Genomic DNA, 25,488 nt, shown 5'->3' with positions numbered 1-25,488 from the left:
CATGTCTCAGCTCCCCCTCCCCTTGCTGGCAAGCCACCTGTGTGGACCTGAGACCTCCTCCCCCCACGGCCGGCGCCTGCCTGAGGGACCAGGATAGAGTTAGCTCGGTTCCCAGTGCCCACCTGCTGGTGGTCAGCATGGTACCTGGAGAAGGGCTGGCAGAGCGGGGCCAGGAGGCCGATGGCCCAGGCGTCCAGGCATGTGGGGTCAGGGTGCAGGGACTGAGGGCCCTCGTGCGCCGCGTTCGGCGGTTTCGTAAACATCACATCTTAATGGGTCTCCTCCTTCCTGCCTGGTGTCTTTTTACCTTTGCAGTTTGTTGAAAGCAGGCGGTTGCCCTCTGGTGATCTTTTGCGAACTGAGCACGAATCATCAGCTGCTGCAGCACCGGCACCACAGCCGCGTGCGCTTCCAGGGACGCAGGCCGTTAGGCTTGATGCCGGCCGGACAGGCACGGGCACTGAGTCCTGCAGCCCAGGCGGCCAGAGTGCGCGCCCAGCTTCCTGTTGTGCACGAGTCGATGGCAGATGCGCTGGGAGGCCTTCTGCACAATGATAACCACCATCGCTCAGAGACGGGTTCCGGGAAACACAAACCTGTTTGCAACAGAGAATTCTGCGTGCGTTTCTATGGAAAAGCACTGACGCCGGTCCTCCCAGCCTGGGGTCCCACATGATGCCAGTGTGAGCTTCTGACCCTCCAAGGGACGCGGTCGCGCAGGGACGGTCGGATTGTAGGCACACCTCGGGCCGCAGCGACGCCAGGCGGTCTCGGCACTGCCGCCTGAGCCACCATTTAGAGGGAAGGGAGCCCCGAGAAAGTCCAGCTTCCTCTGCAGCTAAGTAAATAAAGCGAAGCCAAACCTTGAAATAGCCAAACATGTCCCTTAAAATAGCTGCTTGCCACTCGCGCTCCCTGGCCTGTCCCAGCGCTGCCCGGCGGCTCCGGAGGCCACTGTGCCTTCGCGTTTGCCCTGGGTCCCCTTTGGGGTGATGGCCCTGTGGCTGGTCCCCAGTTCTGTGCTTGAAGCTGAAATCAGCTGAACGGGGGCGGCCAGGTCTTGGGCCCGTCTCCTGGAGCTCTGGGTGGCTGCGTGACCCGTCAGCCTGCCCAGAACTGGGAGTGGGAGGGACGGCAGCGTTAGGGAGTGCAGTCCCCGGGGCCCAGGTGAGTCCGTGTGAGTTCACACGGGTGGCGCACACCAGGCTCTGCCCTGGGGGAACCATCCAGTTCCCGGGCTGTTTATGGGCGGGATGTTCTGGAATGTCAGGCTAAAATCTGGGGTCCTGGTCCCGGCCCCACCTTATGTGATCGCCAAAGCTGTGTCCTCAGGGAGGGCCCCAAGAGCCACACAGGAAGTGTCCCCCTCCCCCCTTTTATTTTAAATATGTTTCCATTGGTTTCAGAGAGGAAGGGCGAGGAAGAGAGCTAGGAGCATCAATGATGAGAAAATCATGGATCGACTGCCTCCCACGCCGTTAACGTTAGGCTTGTGGTCTGTGTTCTTGGGCTGGAGAGCCTCCGTGCTGAAGCAGGTCCTGCGTGGGCTCCAGTTCTCGGGCCCAGAGCTGTGTCCTGGCTCGTCCTCTACAAGCTCCCGTCCTCAGGGAGGGGAACTGGACCAGAGTCGCGCGGTGCATCCCTGCAGGGCCAGCCGGCCGGCAGCTGGGGCCTAGGAGCCAGGACGTGGTACTGTCAGCTCCCGACCGTCCACCCCAGCAGCAGGCTCCTCGCATCTCACATGTGGGGCTCGGTGTACAGAGAGGACCCCGCTGCCAGAGAGAGAAGGTCCGAGAGCCGACGGTTCATTCCGTGGCTGGTTCCCCAGCTGCTCCCTCGGCTGAAATGCCTAGGAACTCGGGCCGGGCACACCTGCGCTTCAGGCCTCGCGCAGCCACTCCCAGCAGCCCCAGTAGTTCTGGAACCAGTCTGACGAGGGCGTCTGCTGCTGTGGTTTCATAAATTAATTCAGGCCCTTCCACTCCTGGCCGTGCACGAGTCACAGGAGGGAACCGTTAAAAGTCAGATAGAACAAAGAGACGACTGTTTTCAGACAACGGGCAGTGCCCCCCTCCCAGGCCTGTCCCGCTGCCCAGGGTGATGGCCCACTGAGGGGCGGCCGTGGAGAGAAGGGGGTCCTGGGCTGAGTGCGCCCTCAAAGCATGAAGCCCTGCGGCTGAGCTGGGGCGGCCTGCTGGAGGGGAACCCCAGGTTGCAGGGGGCTGGCCTGTGGTCCAAGCCCACCAGCCACACGGGACATCTCACCCCAGAAGAGGGAGGCCTGGCGGCCGAAGCTCAGCCACAGCTCAGGAGGTCCTGCTGGTCTGCCTGCCAAGCCCACGCAGTGCCCTTCAGAAGGCAGTCGAGGTCAGACCCCGGCGGGAGAACGGTCCACCTTCTAATAAAGACGACCACGGGGGAAGGAGCGGCTCCCGTCTGCCCGGTGCTGGCTGGCTGTGCGGATGCCCCTGCTGGGAGGGCCTCCTCCTGCCCTGCCTCCCGCCTCCTGCTCATCGCGGGCCTGCTGGGAGCCGACCTCAGCCGCATGCTTACGGTGAAGGCTTCATGAATATGTGAGCAGAGAAAGGCGAAGTACAAGGAGAGCTTTTGGAAGCATTTACTATTTTAATGTATGTACAGAAGCCATTGAAATGGCTAAGACCCAAATCCTTCAGAAGGAGGGATGCAGCTGTAGACGTGGAGAAGGGGGCTCACCCAGGCACGGGTCTGTCCTCAGTTTGCAGGTTGATGTTAAAGCATCCATTAAATACACACCCACGCAGCGGGGTACCAGCTGTCGCCGTTCAGAGACATGGAGGGACGCAGGTGCGTGTGACTCGGAAGGAAGCCAGCCTGGGGGCTGCCGCCGTAGCTCCAGCTGCTTGGTGGGCGCTGGGAGAGGCGAGTCGCGGGGACAGCAGGGTGCGGCTGGTGGGGGCACGTGGACTTAGCACCATGAATGCTCCCGGTGCTGGGCAGGGAGTCTGACAGAAAGAGCGGGGCTCTCCAGGGCAGTGTCCCGGCCAGAGGTGCCTCCCCGCACGTCTCTGTTCAGCCAGGAAACTCGGGGTGCGCCTCAGAATAAGACTGCTGCTGGGCTCGGTGCTTTTGTGTTTCCTATGCGACTGCCTTTCTGCAGATGCTACAGATAGAAGAGGCCTTTGAAACAGCTGCTCCCTGGGCCGCCCAGAGCGCCCGCCAGGCCGCCGAGGCGTTTGCCTTGCGCCACAACAGCTGCGTCCCTGCTCTAGGCCTGTGGGTGACTTCTCAGACCTGCGATGGCGACCCATTGGAAACCACAAAACAGCCCTTCCTTGTTCTTGGCAGCCGTGAGGTAGGGCAGGATTGTGATGTGGCCACCAGCTCATTAGCATCATGTCTTTATCTTCGAGATGCCTTCCTCGTCATCCCCCTTCCCAGCCAGATACGCCCCCCCACCAGCGTCCCCAGGCTCCCCGGCCGGACTTGCGGGGTGTGGGTGTCGGTTTGGGTCAGGGGATCGCACTTTGGCACAAATTGGGCTGAAGGCCAGAAAGCGAGTTTTCAGTAGGTGCCTCCCAAGCAGGGGGTCCCGACGCCCCACAGAAGGTGTGCACTTCCGCGAGCCGTATCCCTCACTGCAGGCAGGGCGACTCGGCACCCACTGGTGTAAGGGGGCGCCGCCGGCCTCTCTTCTGCGGCAGGCAGGGCAGAGCCGCCAGGCAGGGTCCGCAGCGCCCGCCTGCAGGGCTGGTGGAGGAGGCGGGTGCCAGGCCGTGGTGCTGCCCTCCGCACCCAGCACCAGCTCCCCAGGCTCATGAGCAGCTCGTCCCTGGGGGACCCCACATCCCACTGCAGTTTGAGCCGGGCTTGCAGGAGCGCCGCGCTGTGGAGCAGGCGGCAGGAGAACGTGGCCAGGGCGATGGCCGGCACTGCCGGGTGGGCAGAGCCCAGGTCCCTCGGGGGCAGAGCAGCCCGCCAGGCCCGCTGGGCAACCAGCAGGGTGAGGCGTGCCAGCTCCAGGATGAGCGCGAGCCCGAAGCCCAGGCTGACGTTCACGATTTCACACTCGGGCCAGGCGGTCAGCAGGTCCAGCTGGCACAGGACGGTCCTGTGCAGCTCCCGGGCATGCCCAGCAGGGCCACCACTGCCAGGGAGCTGCAGAGGGCACAGCCCCCCAGGGCCGCCAGGCCCCCCACACGCCTCGGAGTCACCTGGGTGGCCAGGTATAGACAGGATGGGGGGTCCTGCAGCAGGAACACGAAGAGCATCGCCAGCTGCACGTACTGGGCATTGAAGTAGCAGGTGTTGGACAGGAAGGAGAGGGCGGCACAGCCCAGGTGGGTGGTGGCCAGGTAGTCGGCCGGGTGGCGACGGTGAGCGAGAGCAGCGTTGCCAGCACGTTGGTAACCGTGAGGTCCACGAGGAACATGTCCAGGCCCCCAGCCTGGCGCGGCCCCAGATGAAGGTGGTCAAGTTGAACAGTGCAGTTGCCAAGCTCACAGACCCACGCAGACCTGCACGCACCTGGCGATGGCGCCCTGCGAGGCCATGACGCCCTGCACTGCCGGGAGACGCGGCTGGGGTGCCGGACCCAGGACATGTGGGGGGGCCATCTCAGCACACGGCTGCAGCAGGCACCACAGGGTGATGGAGCCTGGTGGTGACTGGGGGTTCTCTCCCCCTCGCCCTCTCCATACCCTCCCCCCACACTGCTCCTTACACTGTAACTAAGCAGACGAGGCTAGGAGGTAGCTTTGCTGTTTGTCCACAGGAAACTGAAGGCAGTGAGATGGGAAACTTAATTCTACAGGAATACTCGGGGCGTCCGTGTCCCTGCGGCCGGTGGGCGGCCAGGCTGCAGACCCGGGGTCGGGAGTAGCAAGGGCGTACAGCCTGTCCCCGAGCGGCGGCTGGACTGTGTCGGAAAGCCTGGTCCTCACACACACAGGCTGTTGGGTGTTGCTGTGGGCTTTTCTCTCTGTGTTGTGGGAGGTGGCATGTGGAGCCAGAGCAGCCATCCCAGGGGACTGCCTCGCTCGTCTTGTTCCTCGAAGCTTTGGCCTGGGCCAGGCACGGTCGTGTCACAGCTGCGTGTCACGTGAGCAGGACAGCGGCACCCTCTCCCCAGGACCCAGGGTGCGGACTTCGTGTCTGACGCAGCCACCAGCTGTGTGTGGCCACGAGTCGCCCGCTCCGCTTGGGGTGCCAGTGGGAGTCCTTGCTCCTTTCAGGCACCCACCCTCCTTCCTCGTACAATGCCCATCTCCTCCCGGGTCAGGCAGGGCCTGGGTTCTGCGCGTCTGCTCCCGCATCACAGTCCCTTGATCCCAGTGAAACCTCACCCTCTGAACTGGGCTTTAGGGCGACGGCGTCATGGGCACCCGCTGTGCCTGTTAGGTCGGAACCCTGCTCCCTGGACTGACCCTGCGTCCCCAGGCCGCGCCGGGCGGGACTCACACTGCTGCGGGTGATGGTCTCCATCTGCCTGTGCTCAGGTGGTGAGCGGCGGCCCAGACAGGAGCAACGCGGAAATTAAGACGAGTGACCAGGCCGAGAGGAAGCCGTTTGTAATGTCTCCTTAATTAGGGTGAATCGGAAGGCGCTTCTGAGGACATTGACGGTCGGTCAGGAAACAGCATTAGGCCGTCCCCGTGTCCGGACTCTGCAGCCACCGCGGTGCAGCGCTTCCTGGGCGCTGTCGTCGCCCCCACCCTCCCTCGCCTGTGGCCGTCAGCTCTGCCATCTGACGTGGTCAGCAGGGTCACCCCCCAGTGGATGGAGACGCGCGTGTCCTGGTCTGGCCTCAGCCCGATGGGCAGGCTTGTGGGCTGTCTCTTGCCTTGTTCTACGCTTTCTCCAGAGGCGAGGGGTCTGCCGGGGGGAGGTCCAGCTGGACCGTGTCTCCTCCTGCCCCCACCCATAGTGACAGGCCATGGCCTCAGGGTCCACAGATAGGACCCACCTGCTGGCCAGCGTGGGCCACTAAACTCCGATGGCAGCCCCCTTTACAGCAGCGCCACACAGGCACCTGGCCCAGGGTGGGCGCCAGGCACGGCTGCTGACAGGCATGGCTCTGCCCTCCTGCATGCCCGGTCCTGCTGCGGCCTCTCACCCATGCCCAGCTCTCAGTTGGAACAGGCCGGACCCCCAGGAGCCAGAGGTGATGCTCAGGGGGGCTTGGCAGGAACTTCATCTGCCGTGCTGGACCCCCTCTCTGCTCTCCACCACTTCTGGATTTTTCTTGGAAAGGTAATAGGCTTAGTCCCCAGTCCACACCCCCTTCCTGGCTCCTTTATACCCTGGGCTTCTCTGGCCTTGACCGGCTTCCCTCCAGCCAGTGCAGCGGCCCAGGGCGCTCCTGGGAGGCGAGGCCTTGGTGACATCAGCAGGCTGGCTGAGTTCTCCCCAGGAGCTGGCGCTGATGAAAGCCTTTCTGTGGGAGCTCATCAGACACCGCGGGGATGGGGGACCCCCCTGACAGCGGGGTGCTTGGTTGCAAATGACAGCATCTAGGCCTAACCCTAGATGGTTTGGCTCAGTGGATAGAGCGTCGGCCTACGGACCAAAGGGTCCTCGGTTCGATTCCAGTCAAGGGCACGTACCTGGGTTGCAGGCTTCTCCCCATCCTGGGCCCTGGTCAGAGCTCGTGCAGGAGGCAACCCATCGATGTGTTGCTTTCACATCCATGTTTCTCTCTGTCTTTCCCTCTCCCACTCTCTCAAACCAATGAAAAAATACCCTCAGGTGAGGAGTAACGACGACAAAATATTTACACGCAGCACAGCTTCCTGGTGTGGGTGTGTCCTGCACAGGCATCTAGTCACAGAGCCACCCCTCTGGTCCTCTGGTCAGTCCAGTCCCATCCTCCACCCCAGGCCCGCAACACTGCTTTCCGTCCCTGTGTCTGACTTTCCCAAAATGTCCACACGTGTGGGCTTTGGCGTGCACGGAGCCTCGCCGTGATGCGTGCCAGAGCCTCATTGCTGGGCAGCCTTGGACCATGTGGATGTCGCGTGCTGGCGTGTCTGCTCACCCGCTGAGTGCCGTTGGGCCGTTATGAAAACAACTACTATAAATATCTGCATGCAGGTTTTTATGACAAACTAGAGGCTCAGTACACCTCGGCCTGGCCCGTGCCCTCTCACAGTCCGGGACCCCTTGGGGGATGTCTAAGGCCCGGTGCCTGGATTCAGCCCCATCCCCGCAGGCCAGGCTGAGGGACCCCACCCATTCATGCACCTGGCCCGTTTTGGCCCGATCTCCACAGGCCAAGCCGAGGGACCCCGCTGGTGCATGAATCCGTGCACCGGGCCTCTAGTATGCACATAAGATCTTTGGTTAATCTCTTCCCGCCCTCCCCCCTCCCCCCTCCGCTCTGAGATTCATCAGTCTGTTCTACGTTTCCATTCCAGTGCATTGAGCGTCTGCCCCCTGGTGGTCAGTGTGCATCATAGCTACCGGTCAGATGGTCGCTTAGGCTTTTATATAGATAGATGTTCGGGGTGAACCCGAGTGAGGCTGCGGGTTCTTACAGGGAGGTGTGCTCCACTGTACAAGTAGCCGTGGGGTCTTCATCAAGCCCGCCGGCCCTGGAGGCCTGTGCTCACTCCAGCCGAAGCGGTCCTGCCAGTTCGGTCCCCGGGAGACGGGCCGAGCCTCTGCTGCAGACCCTGCGCTCGTCCAGCCAGTTTCAGGCCCGGATCCAGGGCTTCGGGGCCTCCTGAGGGACAGCAGGGCTGCCCAGGCCGTCCCGGTCCCCTGGGAGCTCCTGAGCCAGAGCCGGAGAATGTTGTGTTCTTTCCAGCAGCTCTTGGCTGCAGCGCCTTCATCGTCTTTCAGACTAGACTGGCTCTAGGGAGCGTGGGCCTCCCCAGACAGGGGCACGCGAGAGCTCTGGCCTGGTGACGGGACGGGATCGGTGGTTTCCGTGGGGTGGGGTGGGAGCAGGGACGAGGTTGGCAGGTGGGGAGGGCCAGCTTCCCTCTGGCCAGCTCCTCCCTCCTTCCCTGTTCCTCTGGCTCTTTAGCGCCTCCGGTCTTGGCTGCGTCAGTGTTTCCAGGGCAGTCCCTCTGCTCCCTGAGCCTAGGAGCCGAGCGGCCTGATGCGTCACCGTGTCTCGAACGTGGCTGTGCCCCGCGTGGTCTGAGCCAGCTTTACGCTGCTGCAGCGGGCGTGACCTGCCGAAGTGAAGGTGGCGTGGGGCGTCTGGCGCTCTCCTCTCGGCGTCACGCAGACTTGCCAGGGGTGCGGCCCGAGCCCGACTGCTGAGCGGTGTTGGGCTGTGGGCGCAGCCTTGGTTTGTCCATTTGCTGTTTGAAGGACGTTTGAGTTACTTCCAGGTTTGGGCTCCGTGTCCTTCCCTGTGGGTGGAAAACCAGGCCCACAGTCTCCATGGCCAGGTCCGAGCCCCGGACAGCGCAACGCAGACGTGCCCCCAGGCCCCAGGAGGGCTGACGGGGTCCTGGCTCAGCTGGACTGCTGGTCGCCCCTCTCAACCAGCAGGGCCCGCGCAGCTGCTGTGCCCCTGCGTCCAGACACTAGGAGACACCCTGCTTCTCCCTGGGGCCCGCCTGGAGTCTAAGCAGCTGCCCTTCTCAGAGGAAAGCTTCGCTCCAGCCTCCCGCCATTTAACACAGCGTCCCAGAGAGGGGGACGCAGGGGAGGGCTGGGCGGGTGCTGCTGCCAGGGACCACACTCACCTGTGCGCTGCTCCAGCTGCTCCTGCCCCTCTCCTACCCCTCCTGCTCCACTCCTGCCTCTCCTGTGCCCCTCCTGCCTCTCTCCTGCCCCTACTGCCCTGCACCTGGCTGGGCCTGCCCGCTCTTGCCCTGCTCCGGCCGAACCAGGCCTGCCAGGGGTCTCCCAGGCCTGTCTCTCCTCGCAGACTCACCCTGTCCTGCACTGCTCTGTGCTCATGGAAAGCAGGCAGGCGCAGAAACCTACAGTTCTGTAAGGAAAACAGGAATTCGGTCTTAATTCAAACCACACGCGGTATTTTAAGCAGAGTATGGTCTGGCCATGTGACCAGAGACGTTCAGTTGGACTGGGAGGGGCCGCTGTGCAGACAGAGGCTGTGTGTGTGCCTGGCTCCCGGCGGCTCCTGCAGCTCCACACGCCGGCCCCACAGACAGTCCCTCCCGAGCGCTGGCACCGCCTGCACGAAAATAGGACCCAAACCCCACCCCACACACAGGGTGTGCTCGCAACCTGCCTAGTCCCGGCCGGACGCGCCGGCCTCCGCACCAGCTCGGGCCAGTGCTGGGCACCCAGAGCGGGCTCTCCGCTGCCCTCCCCGGTGGGTGTCGCCGCTTCTCCCTCCTGCCCCGCAGGTGGTGCTGAGCCCCTGCTCGTGGGCAGGGTGAGGGCGCCGTGCCAAGACCATGGGAAAGTAGGTTCCCGGCACCCGTCGCCAGCACGTCCTCGCCATGCCTGGCAGGAGCCGGGCACCAGGCAGGTAAGATTGGAGGGAGTAACTGAGGACGAGGTTGGCCGGTGGGCATGGCAGGGAGCCGGCACCGTCCTGAGGGAGCAAGAGCCCCCCCCCCCCCCCCCCAGCTTGTCCCTGCCCGCACCTTGGGAAACGCGAGGAACCGTTCCCTCTAAACACCTCCCCACTGGGGGTGCCCCTTCCTGACGCTCGCCCTGTGAGGGTACAAGCTTGGGGGACTTTCTAAGCAGCGCCAGCCCATCTGGGGTCCCTGCAGGCACCCGTGGCCGCGGGTGTGGGAAGAACTTCCGCTGGAGCGCTCGCCAGCTTGGAGTGGTGCATCTCCCCTGGGCTGGAAGCCTGAGGCTGGGCAGCTGGGCCCCTGTCAGCCCCTCTGTCCTGGATCCTCCCGGCTCCGTGGACATCAATCACACCCCACCCCCGTCCTGTGTGCCCCAGGAGGACCCGCCTCGAGTCCAGCCCCGAGAGTGCACTCAGGCCAGTGTGGGAGGCGGGCCCTGAGCTGCTCCAACAGCTGGCGGTCCCTCAGCCCCAGGTCTGACTCAGGACCTGCAGGGACAGGGCACTGGGTCCCGGGCCCCGAGGCGGCCTTGCTCGGTGAGCTCCGCAGGGAGGCTCTGAGTCCCTGCCCTGCACTTAGAGCTGTGGCTGCGGCCTGTCCCTTCCCGTCCTGTCAGGGCCCTTGAGAAGGTGGAGCGGGTGGGGTGAGAGGAGAGTGGCCGCCGCCCGGGGGTGCCAGCTCTGCTTCCATCTGCTCGTGTTGGTGGCGGTGGCAGTGCCCCTTCCTGACGCTCGCCCTGCGGGGCCTTGTCCACAGCGTGAGTGACACCTGCGCCCCTGGAGGAGGAGCCTGGGGCCCAGGAGGCAGTGCCCCTGCACTCGGGGATTCAGGGGTTCGGGCCCGGCTCCCTGTGTGTGTGTCTCCCCCACCCCCCCCGACTTGCAAGAAGCCCCATTTGCAGAGGCCGCGTCCGGCTGCGAGGCCTGGTGTGGCTTTGGTCCCTCCTGTCCACAGGAGGATGCGTCCCCTGGCGCTGCGGCTGCTGCTGGCAGGACAGTGTAGCCTCGCCGGCCCCGCCCACCGGCCTGAGGCCCGAGCCTGAGCCCTGCTCCCGTGTGAGCCAGACAAAGGTGACCTCTAGACTCTCGGTCTTGGAGTGCAGGGCAGAGAGCGCTCAGGCGCTGGGGCGTGCGAGTGGCTTGTCCTCGCTCCCTGGGCGTGACTTCCCACTTGGATCCTCTGTGCCCCGGGCCACTGCTCTGAGTGGGTGGGTGGGGTGCCGGGAGGCAGGATGTGCTGTGTCCGCCTCATGGCCTGTGGAGCCCCTGGGGCCCAGACTGCGCAGACGGGAGGCGTGCATGTGAGCACAGGGAGCAGTGAGGGGTGAGCAGGCCGTGACCTCGCTCCCCTGCAGGAGCGCCGGGTCCCAGGCGGAGCGGTGGCACCCAGACCCTCCCCGTTCCCTCAGCTCTCCTGTCCCGGCTCCAGGCCTTGCCCAGGTGTCCGGAGGCAGCTGGCAGCTTGTTTTACGGATCAGGGCTCTTCCCTGGTCCTCTGGGGGTCAGGCTGCGTGCTCCCACGGCCCACCCAGGAGGGGACATCCGTGGGCTGGGAGCCTCCCCACCGCCTCTCACACCCTGGGGCGCCGTGGACGTGAGCATGGTCCACGCAGCCCCCAGGGCCACGGGTGCGGGAAGGACGAGTGTGGCAGACGCAGGTGCTGCATCCGCACGTGGGGTTATTGCTCGGCCTGGAAAGGAGCGGAGCCCCCACACGCTGCGGCCGGTGGGGCAGCCCCAGGAGGCATGTGCGTGCTGCGGCCGGGGCTGCCTCTTGCGCCCTTGCCCACAGGACCAGCACCATGACCTCTTTGTCTGGACGTGGTCACTCAGGCCTGTGAACAGCTTCCTCATTGGAGGTGTCGTCCGCCTGCTGTGTCATCCCCCCGTTTAGAATGCAGCTCAGTGATGTTCCGTAGCTCACAGGTGTGCAGCCATGACCACCGTCCGCGTTGGGGACAGCGCCCCAGCTCCTCGCTGCCCTGAAGGCTGCTGGGTGCCTTCCCATCCTGCTGCTCTTTGATTGGCAGCGGAGAACCCAGTCCCAGGCCAGGCCACCAGGTGGCGCTGACATCCCGCGGGGCTCCTGCTCACAGACTCGCAGCCCTGGGTTCCTCCTCCGCTTCTCGCCTCGTCCTGTCTCCGACGTGCGGCCTCAGGAAGGGGTCTTCTCAGCCGCTCAGGGGGCTTGGGGTTCTTCTGAAGAGAACATTTTAGGGCTGTTTGCATGGCTCCTACCCTCCGTCTGATCCTCCCGCTTGTCTGTCTGTCTCTTCAAACGACAGACAGGCTAGCGGGCAGTCCCAGCGTAGCAGAGGCCAGGCCTCGGTCTGCTGGCCCTTCCCATTGCCTGTGTCATCTCACAGCTCTGCCGTCGTGGTCCGTGCGTCAGGTGCCGCCACGGAAACTTCGTGCCTCGCCCTCGCCAAGCCCGCACCCCTTCCCCTTCCCCTCCTGACCCCCAGGCTGTGCAGGCCTGTCCTGCCAGCACATGTGTGTGTGCATGTGTCAGTGTCGCGCATGTGTGTGCCACGTGAATGTGTGTGCGCACGGTGTGCGTGTGTGTGCCACGTGAACATGTGTGTGCACGGTGTGTGTGTGTGTGCACGCATGCAGAGCAGCACCAGGTATACTGAGTGTTTCTCCCTGCGGCTGTGGGTGTGATTGTAAAAGCAGAATTCAATGTGACCTCTGAGAGCCAGGAGGATCTGGCTGTGTCCACAGGGGACAGTTTCTGAAGGACACTCATGTCCAGTTGCTGGGAACACGTGGGGGGGTGCCCTTTGCTCTCCACTGGCTGGGGGGGGGGGGCGATCGCCTCCTGAGGTCATGGGGTTATAGCCTGAGCTGTGGTCGCCACATTGGCAGCTAGGAGCCTGTTAGCAGCCTCCTGTCATGGCACAGACCCAGTTCCTCCCTCAGGAGCCGGGGGTGGGGGGCGTGCGGGGGGCTCCCTCTGACTCTGTGGTCTCGCTGGCTCCTCTGCCCTGAGGCAGGTCCGTCGGCGGCCACTGCGGGGAGCTCTGCATACGCGCCTGCTCAGCTGCAAGTGGTCACCCTGGAAGGCGTGTCCAAGTCACTCCTGCTTAGAACTTCCAGGTGCGCACGCTGGGTGCTGCAGCAATGAGCATTCTTGTTCCCAGGTTCCCACCCCTCCCCTCCTTCCTGGGCCACAGTGCAGCGCTGGCCGCTGGTTCCTGCGCCCGCAGCTCTCGGACGCTCCCTCTGAGGCCCCTGTGCCCGTGGGGACCCCCGGCTGGTTCTGGAGCACAGACTTGGCCACCTGCTCCGTGCCCTGTCTCCTGTGAGCAGCAGAGTTCTCGGGGCCTAGGAATCCCTCAGGACACGTCACCCCACGGCCCCCCCAGCCGCACGTGGAACACGGTGCCACGCACCCCTCTCGTGCAGCCTTGGCGCCTCGTGTGTTGCTTTTTTCTTTCAGTTGATTTTTAGAGAGAGAGGAAGTGAGGGGGGAGAGAGAAACATCAATGGGTTGCCTCCTATGCACACCTCTCCTGGGGATCGAGCCCACAGCCTTGGTGTTCAGGACAACACTCAATCAGCCGCGCCCCCGGCCAGGGCTGCATATTCGTTATTAATATACGGCGGGAGTGTTAAAATCACTGCGTCGCTACTCACTTGCTCATCCAATCTCCAATGTCCTGAGTGCTTACTGTGTGCAGTGACGGAGGGCGCTGGTGAGACAGGCCCCTTGCAGGGGGACATGGGGCTCCCACACTGGCCGGAGGCAGCTGGAGCCCCCGGGATGCCCCCAGGTCTGCTCCACGGAGAGCCGCAGGCCACAGACTCGCCGGCCTCTGGCCAGCGGCCGGGAGGGAAGGACCCACAGAAAGAGCCAGCAGGGTGACCGGACGGTAGGAGGCGAAGTGCCAGCTTGTGGTCCTGCTGTGTCGTCCTCTCAGATACGTCGCCTAACCTCGGAGACACAGATTTGAGCATTCAGAGGCTGGAGAATGAGTATCAAATAATTTAATAGTCTCCCAATGTGTGGGACTTTCTTCAGCAGTTTCTCAAATACATAGAACTTCAGGCAGATGGTGTGGCCCCCGGGGCAGCTGTCACAGCTTACAAATGAGGAAGCCTCCAATTCCAACTGATTTTAAATTCAAGAACTTGACATGCAGTATAACTTCTTGTGAAGCATGACAAGGTAGATGAGTTTTTGTGAACAAAAGTAAGATAATTAACTTAAAAATTACAATAGTCGAGTGCTGGTAGAATGAGTGACCTTGGGCATAAAGTGAGAGCTTGTATCCTGGCATCGTGCAAACTCAAACACAGGGTTGGTCAGTTAAGAAAGCAGGACTGAGTCCACACTGTTGGCTACTCCCAATAGCTCCTCGCTCTCCTCTGCGCAGCGCAAATTCCTCCCATGTTTTGGCAACGTGGCGAAAGCGCCGGGTCAGACATTCCAGGAAGAAGGGCAGCGTGAGCCTGCGGGTCATCCAGGTGTGCGGGGTGGGGTGAGCACAGGCGTGGGGCGGGGGCGGAGAAGGTGGAGGTTTCTCCTGGTGCCCAGGTGAGCGGTGGAGAGGGTCCCTGTGAGAGGGGAGGGTCTGCCATGGGGCCCAGTCTGCCCCGGCTGGTGCCCCACCAGGAGGAGCTCTCAACGCCGCGGACACTCTCCTGCGCAGGTGGCCTTTGGGACAGAGCCAGCAGCCCTCCCAGGCCCCCAGGAGGCCCCCAGGAACGAGCCAGTTAGTAGCCAAAACCACTGAGAAACTGAACATTTAAAAACGTGATTTGAGGCTCCCTTCCCTGTTTGGGGAAGAGCAGCTGGGCTGCAGGTCAGGGCTGTGGGCAGAGCTGGGCACTCAGGATCCCCTCGCCCAGGGCTCCTGTGCGGGAGCAGGGGAGACAGACAAAGAGGGGCTTTTATTTATACCCGACCGGGCTCCCTGACCAGGGCCCGCTGTGCCTGGGGGGCCCCGTGGCCTTGGCCTGGAGCCTGCAGACTGAGCAGCAGCAGCAGCCGCGTGCAGGGGAGCGCCGCCACAGCTGCACTCTCACACCACTGGGTCCCCAGGTGGAGCCATGACAGGGGGCCCCTCGTGCAGCCTGGTGCCTAGGCTGGAGGGGGTGGGGTTGGCCTGGGCGGGGCACAGGCTGTGCCTGGTGCGGAAGGACTGGGCCGGGAGTCCTGGCACTTCTCGGGCAGCACGCACGCTCCGCGCTACCCTGGTCACACCTGTCTCGGGCTCGTCTCCAGGCCGTCAGCGCGGGAGGGGCACCCAGCATCACGTCACTGTTTCCTCCCAAAGACACGGCACCGCTTCACATCAGGGTTTGCTACCAAATGAATTGGCTGCAAACTTGAAAAATCTTTCTGTTCATAGGCTTTTGGGTTTCGAAACTGGCATCAGAGGGTTACGAGCCTGTATTCTGTCATAAGGACTTGGGGGTGGCGAGGGGGGGGCTCCGTCAAGTGCAAAGTGGCTGCTGACAGAACAGCCTGGATGGAGGCAGGAGGAGGGTGAACCCCGCTGACCTCCTCCGACCCCATGCAGCCACTTCTCGAACGTAGGCCAGCCTCACTCCGGTCACGCAGCGTCAACTGACGCGGACCTGGCAGCCAGTGGTGGCGGCAGCGTGGGGGCCAAGGTCTGTGCTTGGGAGCGAGGTCACCTGCCGTCCCAGCCTCCAGACCAGGCGCTCAGTCCCGGGCCCCAGGGGGTCACCGTCCCACGTGGGACACGCACGCCCTGACCTCGCCCTCGACAGGACCCTGTGGTGGCCCCGGCCGCGCCCCATCCACGTGTGTGCTGTGTCCTGTTTCCTTCATTTGAAGGCTTTTCTTTCAAGCATCTTTTTATAAACAAACCTAAGGTGGGGGATCAAGCATTCCAACAACACAGAGTATAAATACTGGCTTTCATTTCCATCACTTCATTCGCGAAGCCCCGTGGGAGGGCGCTGGGGGGACGCCCGCCTCCAGGTGCCAGGCCGAGCGCAGCTCCCCTTCGCACAGGCACTGGGTCCAGAGCACAGGCCTGTGCTGTTGTGTGTTCTTGCCTCGGCGCTTCCCCGCGGGGACAGCAACAGAGCTACGGGTGGCAAAGTGCTGTGACTGGCTGAGCGCCGGCCCCTCCTCCCCCGGGACTCGGACCCGATCGGTGGGTGTGCACTGAGCCCGCGGCGCCTCTGGGCTGGCCCCGTGCTGCTGGCCGTCTATGCCAGCACCTGCTGGACCCCCGCCTGGTCCGCGGAGCAGCTCTGGCGCCCGCAGGGCATCTTCTTGACCAGCCGCCGCAGCTTGCCGGGGAAGCTCCTGTTGAGGCAGCGGTACAGCAGCGGAGTCACGGCGCTGCTGGAGAAGGCCAGGCACCGGGACAGGTCCTTCGCGAAGAGCAGCGTCCCCAGGTGCTGCCCGGCCACCGCCCCCCCGCGCAGGGCCAGCGACGTGTGCCCCAGGAGGGTCAGGTAGTGCGGCGTCCACAGCCCGAACTGTGTGCACACGGTGGCCACCAGGAGCCTGTGCACCGAGGGGTCCAGCCTCCCCGAGTCCTGGTCGAGGGGCGTGTCCTCCTTGCGGATCCGGGAGATGAGCACGAGGGCGTAGAGCACAGCCAGGCCGGGCACCAGGTACCCGATGAACACCATGATGGCGTCGGCGGCCTCCGGGTGCTGCATCTTGGCGCACTCGACGATCCTGGCCGCCACGTGGCTGCAGATGTAGAAGAGCAGGGAGGAGAAGCTGGTGAGCAGGGCCCCGCCCCAGACGAAGCCGCACACGTGCCGGCTGTTGTAGACGCTGGACATGTAGGTGCGCGGCAGCGCCCGCTCGATGTAGTAGTCGAGGCTGAGCAGGGCCGTGGAGTACATGGTCACCAGGGAGCAGACGTTGAACAGGACCAGCAGCGTCACGTGGGCCTCGCTGCTGAAGCCCCACAGGGCCCACCCGGAGGCGCTGGGGCCCAGCAGGTGCGCGGGCGCCAGGGCGCTGAGCACCAGGCCGGCCACGGCCATGTTCACGAAGTAGACGTCGGGCATGGTCATGCTGCCCTGGTCCTGCAGGTTCGCCAGCACCAGCAGCGCGTTGTAGCCCAGGCCCACGGGCACGCCGACTGCCAGGTAGAGCAGGGAGAAGGCGGACAGCACCAGCTGGGAGTGCTGGCAGAGGGGCTGGTCCTCGCCCCGGCCCGTGCCGTTGAGCGGACCGCAGCTCCACATGGCGCTGGGGCAGCTGGCTGTGGGGAGAGCAGGGAGGTTAGTCGTCACCTGGACCCAGAGCCCCAGGCCTGCAGGTCCCCAGAGAGCTGGGAACCCCAGAAACGGAGCCTTTTAACAAGGAAGCTCCATGAAAGTCAAGTGTCGCCGCAGGTGCTACCCAGAGCCCGAGGGCCAGGCTAGGAAGGCCAGCGCGGCAGGGATGCTCGGGGCCACAGACCCGTCCCTGAGGAGTCTGAGCACCGGGCCACTTGCCCAGGCTGCTCCTGGGGCTCGGCCCCCACTGGCTCACCACCACAGTGGCTGGCAGTCAGGGCCTCTCCCCCGGGCGGGCGCCCTGCAGCCCCTGCTGACCTGGGCCGGAGCCCTCGGGCCTCTGCTCAGTCCTGCCCCTGCCCTTCACCCAGCTGTTACTGGAAAGGGATTAAGAACACAAAGTGCCCTCGGACGCTGGTGGCCCAGCCAGGGCCCCTCCAGGGGAGGCAGGGCCTGCCTGCGGCCTGGCCTCCCAGCCAGCTCAGCCTCATCAGCCCCTCCCGCTCCAGAGCCACCTGCCAGGGGAGCAGGACTGAGTGATGGACTGAGTGAGGGCGCAGCCTCTGGGCCAATGAGGACACAGCCGGCCTTCTGGCCTGAATCTGGACTCTTCACCACACGCGTGGGAATCGACAGTCCCTCTGCCCGCGTTCCCTGTCTCTCACGGTGCCTGGGTAGCACAGGACGCCGCACAAGCAGCCCGAGAGCGGGCAGAGGCGCTGGGCGCTGGTGCACGGTCACGGTGAGCCTGAGCCTCAGGGAGTAGGAAGCGCTGCTCTGGGAGATGCCCGCACCAGGGGCTGGAGACCTGAGGGACCTGCAGGGGGCGGGGTGACGTCGCCTGTGGGAGCCTGGCCCTGTCCTCCGCATCACGGGCCGTGCACGCCCGGTCCGGGTAGCCTGTCTGTCCAGTGCGTGGGAGGCCTGGGTGGGCTCAGCACTGGCATCGGAGAGAACTGGCAGGAAGAGCAGATCCCCCTCTTGGGAGGAAAAACTTAGGACCCGATGTAGTTTGGCCCAAGCACCTGTGCTCGCAGGCCAGGTGAGGGCCGCTCAGCAACACTTGTGTCCCAGGCTCAGGCACAGGCACAGTCAGCCCTGCCGGGGCACTGCCCCCTGGGTGCCATGGACAAAGGGCTCTGCCGCCTTGGGTCCCGAGCCCGTCCCGTGGCACGTCCCACAAACCTTTCCCGTGTCTGCCACGCCCCACCACCGTGCCGGGGAGGGAGGGGGGTGCCGAGACAGGGGTCAGCGCCCCCGCGCCCTCTGACCGCCATGGGGCAGGCGGGAGGGACACCGAGTGTGTGGCAGTGTCCTCACAGCCTCGTGAGCGCCTCCCAGCAGCCCGAGGAGGGGGGTGCAGGCACAGCCTCGTGAGCGCCTCCCAGCAGCCCGAGGAGGGGGGTGCAGGCGGTAACGGAAACGCGGGGCAGCCCCGCTCTGCCCTCTCCCCCTGCACAGTGCTCCTCGGCCTGCGGGGCTGGATTCCAGGGGAGCAGGTGTGTCAGGCAGCGTCCCCCATGGCCCTGGCGCCTCTGGCACAGCTCAGGGGAAGCTTGGCTGTTCACACACTGTGGGAGGAGCCGTGCGCGGCTCCCTTCAGCTGCCTCCCGCAGCTTCCCTTCTCCCGCTCCCCAGCGAGCCTGTGAGCACATGGTGCAGGTGTGTGAACGCTGTCTCCTGTCCTGGTGCCCCTCCCTCTCAAGGCTCCTGCTGAGCCAGGAGCGTGGGTGTGGGGTTTGTCCACCTGACCTCGCTGTTCCCGTCCCCAGCAAACACTGCCTTCCTGGGGCCACCCCAGCCGTCCCGGCCTTGCCGAGCTGCACACCCCAGGGCCCCTGGAGTCTACCAGGGGGTTCCCACCTGACCCATGTCACACACACCCCTATGGGGGCAGGAGGTGGGATCGCAGCCCCTGGGAGGCAGGCGCCCACTGTCACTGGAACAGGTGGCGTCTGTCCCTGGGGGTCCGCTGCCAGGACACAGCCCAAGAGATGCGCTCTTGGTCCCACAGGCTGGCCCTTCTCAGGCCATTGCCGGCTTCCTGCCCTCACCTGCCCCGTCCGTGCTCACGTTCTGAGCGCCGGGCCACCGTCTCCTCGCAGCAGCCCCTGCTCCCCTGGCAGGTCCGAGGCCCCCCCCAGGCTGTGTGCAGCCCGTTTCCTGCAGCCGGCGGCTCAGGCGGCTCTGTCCCCACTGCGGGCGGCCCGCACGCCCCAGCCCGTGTGTGGGGCTCGCCGGGCGAGGAGCTCCTCTCACCTGCAGTGAGCCGAGCGGACATTTGAGCAGAAACTCAGGACAGTTGTACCTTCTGGACACACGTTGGGCCTCGGTCAGTGCTGTCCCTGGGGTGGGCGGGGCACAGAGCCAGGAGGCAGCAGCACAGCCTGCAGGCCCGCCTGCCCCCCCACCCCAGGGCCCAGCCACGGCCCAGGCACTGCACCCCGCAGCAATGGCTGGCCTCGAGCAACCGTCCGGTTCTGGCCCAGGCGGGCTGGTTCTTGGGAAATGGTCACGTGGGATAAAATCCGTAGAGAATTTCCTGGAAGCAAGGGGGACAGGCGGGGACTGTGCGCTGGGCCTCAGAGCAGAAACGGCCGCGTGCGTGCGTGCTGGCAGCTCGTAAGCATCCCGTCCATGTGGCCTCCTGCACCAGCGGGAGGGGAGGGCCTGGCTTCAGGTGCAGGTTCGGGCTCCAAGGCCCCGCTGCCCGCTCGCTTTCAGTCTGGTGCTGCCCACGGGCGGGCGGCGGGGCCCCTGGTCCCCCCAGGTGTGAACAGGTGTCTGGCACGTTCTAGAGTGCGGACCTCTCACTCTTACCCTGTGAGCTCGCGGGGTGGGGGCGGGGAGGCAGGGTTGCTGGACTTGGCCCCACCCCTCTGCCCCCATTTCCCTGCAGTCACTCCCCTTCCCTCCTGGCTCTGGTTCTGTGAGTCCGGAAGGAGCTGCCTGGCAAGAGGGGGGCCAACAACAACGCTCGGCCCCTCCCCCTCTCCCCCCACCCCCCTCCCCTCAGGCACAGGCCTCGGCAGCGGCAGCCGGATTCCAGGTACCCAGCCTGTTCCTTCCTGAGACAGGAACTCACAACTCAGCTGTGCAGACCCGGCTCCTGGAAGGGCCTCTCTGCTTCTTGGTCCCCTGACAGGACAGGAGAGAGGGGGCGGCTCCCTCCAGCCGCGGGCGCTTCTGCAGAGCGCCTCCCCGTGCCAGCCGGCGTCCTGCCAGCCCTCGGCTGAAGGGCTCTGGTTGAGAGGGCTCCGGTGGCGTGCCGGCCCAGCCTTAAGAACAGGCCTGCTCCTGCCCCCTCTCCCTCCTCCGACCAGGCCAGGCCCTCGGTGCTGCCCCACCTCTGGCTACTGCCTCTGCCAGGTCACCTCCAGACTCACTGGCCGGTTTGGCCACCTTCTTCCCATTCTTATCACTGACCCGCCCACTCCCTGAAACCCTCCCCCACGATTCTTAGGACTGGCGCCCACTTGCAGTGGCAGCCTCGTCCACGCCCGTGTCCCATGAGACACCGGGAAAGGCAACCTGCTGTCTGTCCGGACTGCACCCCAGGCCCATGTCCCTGGCTCTATCCCTGGCCTCTCCGTCCTGCCTGGTCCGGGTCCCTTCCCCACCTCACTCCGTGGGGGCAGGACACAGGAAGTGTCTGTGCTGCCTTGGGGCATGTCCCGTCTTCATGGGGGGGAGGAAGGGGGGCCGCCAGGGGGAGCGGGGAGCAGCTGCCCTGCAGGAGGGTGCTGCCATCCGCGGGGGGTGCAGGCACCCAGGCTCCCCAGTGGGGGGGGCTCCTCTTCGTGAGGAATGAGAACGCACTCGCCCTCCCTGCCCAAGCTGCCAGGGGGCCATGGGGCTTGGGAATCTTTAAAGGGATCAGAGCTGTGGTCAGTTCCTCTGGGCCAGAGGGGCCGTCCCACATTCCGAGGAAGGCCAGGCAGAGGTGGCGAAGCCAGCTGCCTGATCAGAAGAGCCGAGTCCACCTGTGTCCCCTGATGCCGAGTGCTGCCCACAGCCTCTCTACTGGTGAGCGGTGGCCTCGGGCCGCCATCACGGCCACCCCAACGAGGGACCAGGTGAGCGGCCGCGGCACCAGGCATTGCCTCTCTGAGCATCGCTGGATGTCCAGCCCCTAAGCCCTCCCGGAGCCTCAGAGGGACTGCATGTCGTCAGCTGAAGATGGTCCCTCCTCACACAAAGGGGCTCCTCCAAGGCCGCCTGCACCCCACCACCCGGTCCTCCAGGTGCTGTGCTGGCCGGCCAGGCCTCCGCCCAGGGCCGCCGGTGCTGCGGTGCCTTCGGCCGCGCTCCCTCCTGGGCTGGTGGCGGGCTCTTTCCGGGTCCTCAGTGCTCTGGGGCGCAGGTTGGAGGTGTGTGACTCCAGAGCAGGCCACACTGGCCGCTCTCCCTGCCGGCCTGGAGGGCTGTGGAGGCGAGTCCGGCTGTTCCCTGCTCTGCCTGGGCCTAGCAGGTGCTTCTGCACCTGTGGTTTCTTCCTCTTGGGCACCTGCAGGCCTGAGCGTGCTGCCCCTTCGGGAGCCTGTCGGACGCTTGAAGGCCCGGGCTCCCACTGCAGCAGCGGCGGTGACAGCGAGTCCGCGTGCGGCTGAAAGGCCCTGTGGGACAGGCCACACAGGCTCTGCCCAGCACCTGAGTCCCAAAAGACCAAGCGGGCACCTCGAACAGCAGCCTCCCTGGTCCTCGGGTGGGGCCAGAGGTGGCAGCACTGTCCTCTCCAGGCGAGAAGGCAGCTCCCAGCTGGCCTCCGCCCTGGCCAGCGCGTCCTCCATGTGAGGGAGCTCTGAGCAGGGCTCCACGGTGACCGAGGCTGCTGCTGCGCAGGCCGCAGAGCGCCCAGTTGGATTTATCAGTGCGGCATGCAGAGCACAGGGTGCCTGGCCGTCCCTGGTGTCGGGGTGAGGAGGGTGCGGACCCCTCCCCAGACCTTCCCCACAGGCAGCTGGGGGGGGGACTCGGTCCTGTTCACTGACACATGCGAAGAGAAAACCAGGGAGGGAGGGACGAGGGCGTGAGACCCGGCACAGCCACGTGCAAGTCCTCCTGGGAGAGGACCCCGAGAAGGGCATGCTGGGGGCCCCGCTGCGCCCGGCACAGGCAGAGGCCTGGCTGTGGGTCTGGTCGAGTCAGGGCTTTCCTGGGGTTGCCCTCGTCCCGAGCTCCTCACTGTATTCACAGCTGCCCCAGGAATGGGGACTGGAGAGGTGACAAGCTCAGGTTCGTAACTATGACAACCGACACTGCAGGGACCACAGGCCAGTTGGGCTGGTGTCTGTGGCACAGAGGGAGCCCTGGCCTCCCTCTTCCTGGGCCTTTTGAAGAGCCCAGACTTGCAACCCGCAGCCCAGTGCATGTCCATAGCAACCAGAGGGAACTTGGTTAAAGCCAGGACCAGCGTCAATCGTGATCTCCATGGAAACAGGATGCTGGCATGGTCAGAGCAGCAACTGGGGAAGTAACCGGGCCGAGATGGCAGGGAGCGGGGCCTCCCAGGAATCTTGTGCACACAAGGCCAGCAGCGAGCCGTCCTCTCCCCCAGCGCGACCTCACCTTCCCCTGCTCCGAGTCAGAGGCGCTGTCCTGCACCCAGGTCCTCCGCGCCGGCCACATTCACTGCTGTCCACACACAGACTGCTGGCCAAGGATGCCCTTCCTCGCTGCCCCTTGACCACCAGACTCGCCCTTGAAGCTCGGCCCGGCAGGCCTCAGCGCCTGGCCTCTGCCCGTCTCCACCTGGCCCCACCTGCCGAGTCCCTCTTCCCACCACCAGAGCTCTGGAGGGGGCGCTGTCTTGGTTGAGACCTGCAGCCGGCTGGCTCCGTCTGCGAAGAGATGCTTCGGGTGACGTGAAAGGCTTTCCCCACGGAGGCAGACGCGCTGACTGGAAGGGGGAGGCGGGGAGAGCTCTGTGGTCCCGCAATGGCGTGACCTTTGAACCTTCAGAGACCTAGTGTGGGGTCGAGGCCAGGCTGGGCAGTGCGTCCTGAGTGGGCAGGAGCTCGGCTGGGACTCACCCTCCCACGAATGTTCTGGGACAATCAATCAAAATGCTTTGAAAGGGACTCCTGAACGCGTATTTCCTCTGTACGCTGGCAGAGGCGTAGCCACAGGTAACCCCGCTGGTCGGGGCAGACGCTCCTGAGGCTGTTTCCACGGTCTCACGGGGGCTTACGCCCTGATCCCCTCGCAGCCGGTGCCTTCTGGGGGGTGATGGGAAACGGCTCGTTATATAGGTGGGTTGTTTGGATGTGGCAGCCTTTTGCTTTTTACGGCTCCAAACTGCCGAGTGGCGAGAATGAACCCGGCAACCTGGTCAGATGCACAAACGGAGCCGCCTCTCTCCAGGGAGCACGGCCGCTGGCTGGCTCGGGGAGGGCGGGGAGGAGACGCAGCAGGTCCTGGCCAGCGGCCGCGCGGCCACGGCCCCTCTCCTTGGAGAAGCAGGACACACGCTCTTTGTTTATGGAGACTGGTTACTTGGGCTTTCTGTTACCTGAGGAACTTGGTTTGAGGCTGCTGCTCCCTCCAGGTCCACCAGACCACGGGGAACCGGAAACACAAGAGGCTGGCTCCACGGGCCAGGCCAGGCGAGCACAGCGCTCGCATTTCACTCGCTCCGCCGGCGTCGGCTCTGAACCAGGTGTGCTCTTACCTGGGGAAGGGCTCAGCCCACAGATCCTATCGCCACTGCTCTCGGAGGAGGAGCAGCCAGTTATTTCCATTCGTGGCAGTGGCTTCCTCAGCCCGCAGCTCCTGGCAGGCCCTGCAGCGCGTGTGGGAGGAGGGGCCGGTGGGCCTCTGAGGACGCCCGGGACCGGCCTGGCCCTGCGGCCCTCCGCCCGCGAAGGGGCTCTGCTGCACATGGAGACCCAGCAGCATCGCGTTTGGCAGCTCAAATGAGAAGATTCCCCTCCTTCCTCTACACTGAGCCTCTGCTTGTGGAACCTGCGCAGTGTTTCGGGGGCCGGGGCCCGGCCTGGGCGGCCGCCCAGTTGTGCAGTGGCTTTAGCCTGAGAAGCTGAGGAGCCCGCAGCAGCAAGAGGAACTATGGGAAGCACTGCCTATGGCCGGAGCGCGACTGGTGTGCACTCACACAGCGGCCAGTCTCCGGGAGGTCATGCCTCCCGCCCCCAAGACACGGCCGGGTGGCAGTTATTTTGTTGGGATTCCCAGCATCCCCTAGGGCAGTGATGGCGAACCTATGACACACGTGTCAGAGGTGACACGCGAACTCATTTTTTTGGTTGATTTTTCTTTGTTAAATGGCATTTAAATATATAAGATAAATATCAAAAATATACATCTTTGTTTTACTATGGTTGCAAATATCAAAAAATTTCTATAGGTAACACGGCACCAGAGTTAAGTTAGGGCTTTTCAAAATGCTGACACACCGAGCTCAAAAGGTTCGCCATCACTGCCCTGGGGCCTAGGCTGTGAGATGGAGCAGCGGTCCCTCCTCCTCCCATGAATCACACAGGCCTAGCCCCTGTGTTCTCTGCACGGCTCCTAGACAGTCCGTGTGCACACTGTGACCTAAACCCCACTGGTGGCCGTGCCTGCCTTTCACCCTCAGCCCACAGGGGCTTTGAGCTACAGGGAGGGCAGGTCAGTGTCCATGTTTACATCCCCCCCAAAATCATGTCCCCTGTGCTCAGGGGGTCCCCTCACTCACTAGGGAGCAGGTCACCATTGGTCGGGCCTGAGCCCACCGCCCTCAGCCATGTGTGCCCTGAGCACAGGCATCATGGTGTGGCTTCCCGCCTGGGCAGTCGGCACTCACAGGATAGAGCTGTGGTTGTTAAAGGCCGGTCATCTTCCGAGGCCTGGTCACCAGGAAGCTGCCTGAGGCCCTGGTTGGAGAGCGCCGTGGAGAGCGTATCAGTACTAGTGCCTCTTCGCCGTCGGCGGTGCCCACTGGGCCCAGTGAGGACACAGCCTGGGAACACGGTGGGGTGTGCAGAGGCTGTAGAGCCAGCTTCTTGCCCCGTGAGTGAACGCTGGCCTCGGCCAGATGGGGAGATAGCGGGAGGAGGCCGGGCTGCTGGTTGCTTAAGATAGGGAGCTGGTTGTTTACAGGTGGCAGGGCGCAGCGAGCGGATAAAAAGCTGTGGACACAGAGGGAGGCAGCCGGGTCCCGCCGCTGAGCCCACTCTGCCCCATGCACACAGGACATCACTGGGCCACAAAAAGGAAATCTCGCCGTTTTCGACCACATGGATGGACCCAGAGGTATTGTGCTCAGTGACACGTCAGGGAAAGACAGATGCCATATGACCTCACTCGCTGCGGAATCGGAAGAACAAAGTGAAGCAACAGAGAAGGTGGCGAGGGGACACCGAGGTCTGCACGAGTGCACGGCACCCGGTGACGGTCACCCTCGGAAGGGGGGCACGGCTGTGACAGGACCGCCCAGAAGGGGCGCCGAGCGCGAGGCCCCCTCTGACCCGAGGAGCCTGTCTGAGCCAGGGGTGACCTACTTCTCCAGGAGCCCAGCCAGTTAGCCACAGACTTTATCTCCCATCAGACGGCTCGGAACGCGCTGAAATGTTGTAATCACCAAAGGACGAGAGCTGTGACCACGGGACCCGGAGGGCTGGTCAGTCCCTGGAACATGTGGTGCCTCCCTCGGCCGCGGGCAGCCGCTCAGCTGCCTGGGAAGGTGACTGACCCTGCCCGGGGCTGCCCGGCCTGGCTGCCCTCCCGGCTCAGCGGCTCGGCGCCCCACCCCCGGGACAGTGCCCTGCGCCGGGACA

General features: G+C 64.4%; 2 protein-coding genes across 9 annotated transcripts in view; one reads left to right on the top strand and one right to left on the bottom strand.

Annotated features, from left to right (window-relative positions):
• The window catches only part of CUNH7orf50 (chromosome unknown C7orf50 homolog), a 63,092-nt gene that overhangs the window by 23,589 nt on the left and 14,015 nt on the right, over positions 1-25,488 (top strand). The window contains exons 2-4 of one of the 5 annotated variants that reach the window (XM_023748061.1): positions 316-683; positions 1,407-2,826; positions 3,140-3,334. The exons of 1 other annotated variant lie outside the window; for it this stretch is intronic. In XM_023748061.1, coding sequence (XP_023603829.1) covers positions 2,629-2,826; positions 3,140-3,334 — 393 coding nt within the window. In that variant the 5' untranslated portion in view covers positions 316-683; positions 1,407-2,628. Of the gene's footprint in view, positions 1-315; positions 843-1,406; positions 3,335-7,395; positions 9,437-25,488 lie in introns of those variants that run through there. 3 more of the 5 variants (XM_023748060.1, XM_023748062.1, XM_006107327.3) reach the window with 3 other exon arrangements.
• GPR146 (G protein-coupled receptor 146) overlaps positions 15,302-25,488 on the bottom strand; it is a 10,794-nt gene continuing 607 nt past the window's right edge. The window contains exons 1-2 of one of the 4 annotated variants that reach the window (XM_023748059.1): positions 25,213-25,387; positions 15,302-16,698 (exon numbers count right to left, since the gene is read on the bottom strand). In XM_023748059.1, the coding sequence (XP_023603827.1) occupies positions 15,680-16,681 (1,002 nt within the window). In that variant the 5' untranslated portion in view covers positions 16,682-16,698; positions 25,213-25,387 and the 3' untranslated portion in view covers positions 15,302-15,679. Of the gene's footprint in view, positions 16,699-18,973; positions 19,651-24,515; positions 25,193-25,212; positions 25,388-25,488 lie in introns of those variants that run through there. The other 3 variants (XM_023748058.1, XM_014449298.2, XM_014449299.2) reach the window with 3 other exon arrangements.

The sequence above is a fragment of the Myotis lucifugus genome, unplaced genomic scaffold (assembly GCF_000147115.1).
Source record: "Myotis lucifugus unplaced genomic scaffold, Myoluc2.0 scaffold_1111, whole genome shotgun sequence".
Taxonomy (NCBI): Eukaryota; Metazoa; Chordata; class Mammalia; order Chiroptera; family Vespertilionidae; genus Myotis; species Myotis lucifugus.
This window is presented reverse-complemented; position numbering and strand designations above follow the sequence as displayed.